The 1,969-nt window shown below is 61.1% G+C and overlaps 2 protein-coding genes across 6 annotated transcripts in view; one reads left to right on the forward strand and one right to left on the reverse strand.

The window, feature by feature from the left end:
• Positions 1-890, reverse strand: part of ZNF511 (zinc finger protein 511) — a 5,374-nt gene extending 4,484 nt beyond the window's left edge. Inside the window, exons 1-2 of one of the 2 annotated variants that reach the window (XM_012807789.2) lie at positions 692-890; positions 196-269 (exon numbers count right to left, since the gene is read on the reverse strand). In XM_012807789.2, the coding sequence (XP_012663243.1) occupies positions 196-269; positions 692-844 (227 nt within the window). In that variant the 5' untranslated portion in view covers positions 845-890. The remainder of the gene's footprint in view (positions 1-195; positions 270-691) is intronic. The other variant, XM_023515620.1, reaches the window with a different exon arrangement.
• TUBGCP2 (tubulin gamma complex associated protein 2) overlaps positions 1-1,969 on the forward strand; it is a 34,962-nt gene that overhangs the window by 5,504 nt on the left and 27,489 nt on the right. Inside the window, exon 2 of one of the 4 annotated variants that reach the window (XM_023515613.1) lies at positions 1,572-1,621. The gene's annotated coding sequence lies outside the window, so the exon portion shown is untranslated. Of the gene's footprint in view, positions 1-912; positions 955-1,021; positions 1,141-1,571; positions 1,622-1,969 lie in introns of those variants that run through there. The other 3 variants (XM_023515617.1, XM_023515614.1, XM_023515612.1) reach the window with 3 other exon arrangements.

The following is a 1,969-nucleotide window of genomic DNA, read 5'->3' on the forward strand; positions in this document are numbered from 1 at the left end:
AAAAAAAAAAAAAAAAAGAAAATTCCCTTAAAGCTCTGACACTTCTCTTGCCAGCCAGTCTCTTTCCACTAACAGGATGCCCACAACAGACTTAAGTGAGGAGTACGTGCGGTGAGCGGCGGGCAGCAGAGTTAAACTCCCACAGCAGGGTCAATAGAGCTGTGGCCCCAGAGGAGCCTCCTTCCGGCAGCTCACCTGGGCCTCTCTGGCGCCTCAGCCACTTGAGAGAGCACGTCCCGGAGATAGAGATGACGCTGTACGTCCCCATCCTGCAGGGGAAAGGCGCAGTGGGCTGGGCCGGGAGCCTCGCGGCCCCACCCACGCCGGACTTAAGCACTGTCCCCGGGATTAGGCCACGCCCATCGCAACTCCCGCCCCATCACAGGCCTTGGGCCCCTCCTCCGGTGGGCGGTCCCGCCTCAGGTCTCACGCACCCGCCCACCGCGGACTGGGACCCGCCCAGGCCGTAGGCCCGCCCGCTGTGGGTTGTAGTTCCGCTACAAGACTTAGGCCCCACCCAGAGTGGGCTCCGACCCCGCCCATTCCCCCACCCCCTGTGAACTCCGGGCCCGCCCCAGCCTTAGGCCACACCCTCTGTAGGCTCCGGCCCACCCTAGACCTTGGGTCCCGCCTGCCGAGGGCCCAGCCCCCCCCACGACACAACAACTGCCCTCCCTTCTGAGCCGCGCACCTCGAAAAACTCGTGTTCTCGTGGGAACCGTACCAAGCGCGCAGCGAAGCGGAAGGGCGCGGCCTTGGCCGCAGGGTCCCGCTCCACTGGCAGCGGCTCGGCCGCTGCGGACCCCCCGGCCAGACGGGCGCACAGCACTGCGGGTAGCTGCATCTTCCCTGGCCCGCAGGCCACCGTCCATGAGCCGGGCGGGGCCGGACGTGACGTCACGCACAGTTCCGCGCCAACGGGGTTGCGCCGGGGGCCGAGCTGTGGGGCCTGCGGTAAGTCTGCAGCGAGGTGGCTTTTCCCGCGCGCTTGCTCCAGTCGAGCCACGCCCTGCGGCTCCGCAACTAGCTCTTTGCGCCCCGGGACCCAGTCAGCCAGCTCGTGCGGAGCAGAACCGTGATGGGTGCAGAGTGGCGTTCGGAGCGCTCCCGCCAGCCGCCAGTCTGCGTCTAATAGCGGAGGTTCTCAAACCCTAAGGACCCTAACCCTACTCTATTCTCGTCCCCTCTCTCATCCTCCCCTCTCCTCCTCCACGCCCTCCTCCTCTCCTTCCCTCTTCCCTTCCATATCTTCCCTCTCCCCGTCCCTTTCCTCTCTCCGTTCCTCCCCTCTCACCCCCGCAGCTCTCTCTCCCCCACACACACTCTCTTCTTTTCCCTCTGTCCCCCACCCGTTGGTCTTTGGTTCATTCTTAGTCCCTCCAAATCCATCACTAACTAGAGCCAAAGTGGCTTTAGGGAAATAGCAGTTCTATTGTAGCTCTTTGCTTAAAGCCCATGAGTGACTTCCCTTTACCTTAGTCCAAAATCTCTTCCTGGCCTGCAAGGGTTTGCTCTACCTTTCCAGTCCCCTCATCCCGTCAGCTCTCATGAAGTAGGAGACCTGGGGCCAGAAATCAGCCTGCAGTCTAGCAGCAGAGACAAAGTCTGCCTCAACTAAAAAGTTAATTAAGGCACTTGTCTGTAATCCTAGCACTTTGGGAAACTAAGGTGGGAGAATTCATTGAGACCAGAAGTTTAAGGTTGTTGTGAGCTATGATTGAGCCACTGCACTCTAGCCTGAGCAAAAGAGTGAGACCTTGGGCTCGGCGCCTATAGCTCAACCGGCTAAGGCACCAGCCACATACACCTAAGGTGGCGGGTTCGAATCCCCAGCCCGGCCCCGCCAAACAACAATGATGGCTGCAACCAAAAAATAGCCGGACGTTGTGGTGGGCGCCTGTGGTCCCAGCTACTTGGGAGGCGGAGGCAGGAGACTCGCTTGAGCCCAGGAGTGGGAGGTTGCTGTGAG

The sequence above is a fragment of the Otolemur garnettii genome, unplaced genomic scaffold, assembly GCF_000181295.1.
Source record: "Otolemur garnettii isolate 467f Iridium unplaced genomic scaffold, OtoGar3 scaffold00075, whole genome shotgun sequence".
Taxonomy (NCBI): Eukaryota; Metazoa; Chordata; class Mammalia; order Primates; family Galagidae; genus Otolemur; species Otolemur garnettii.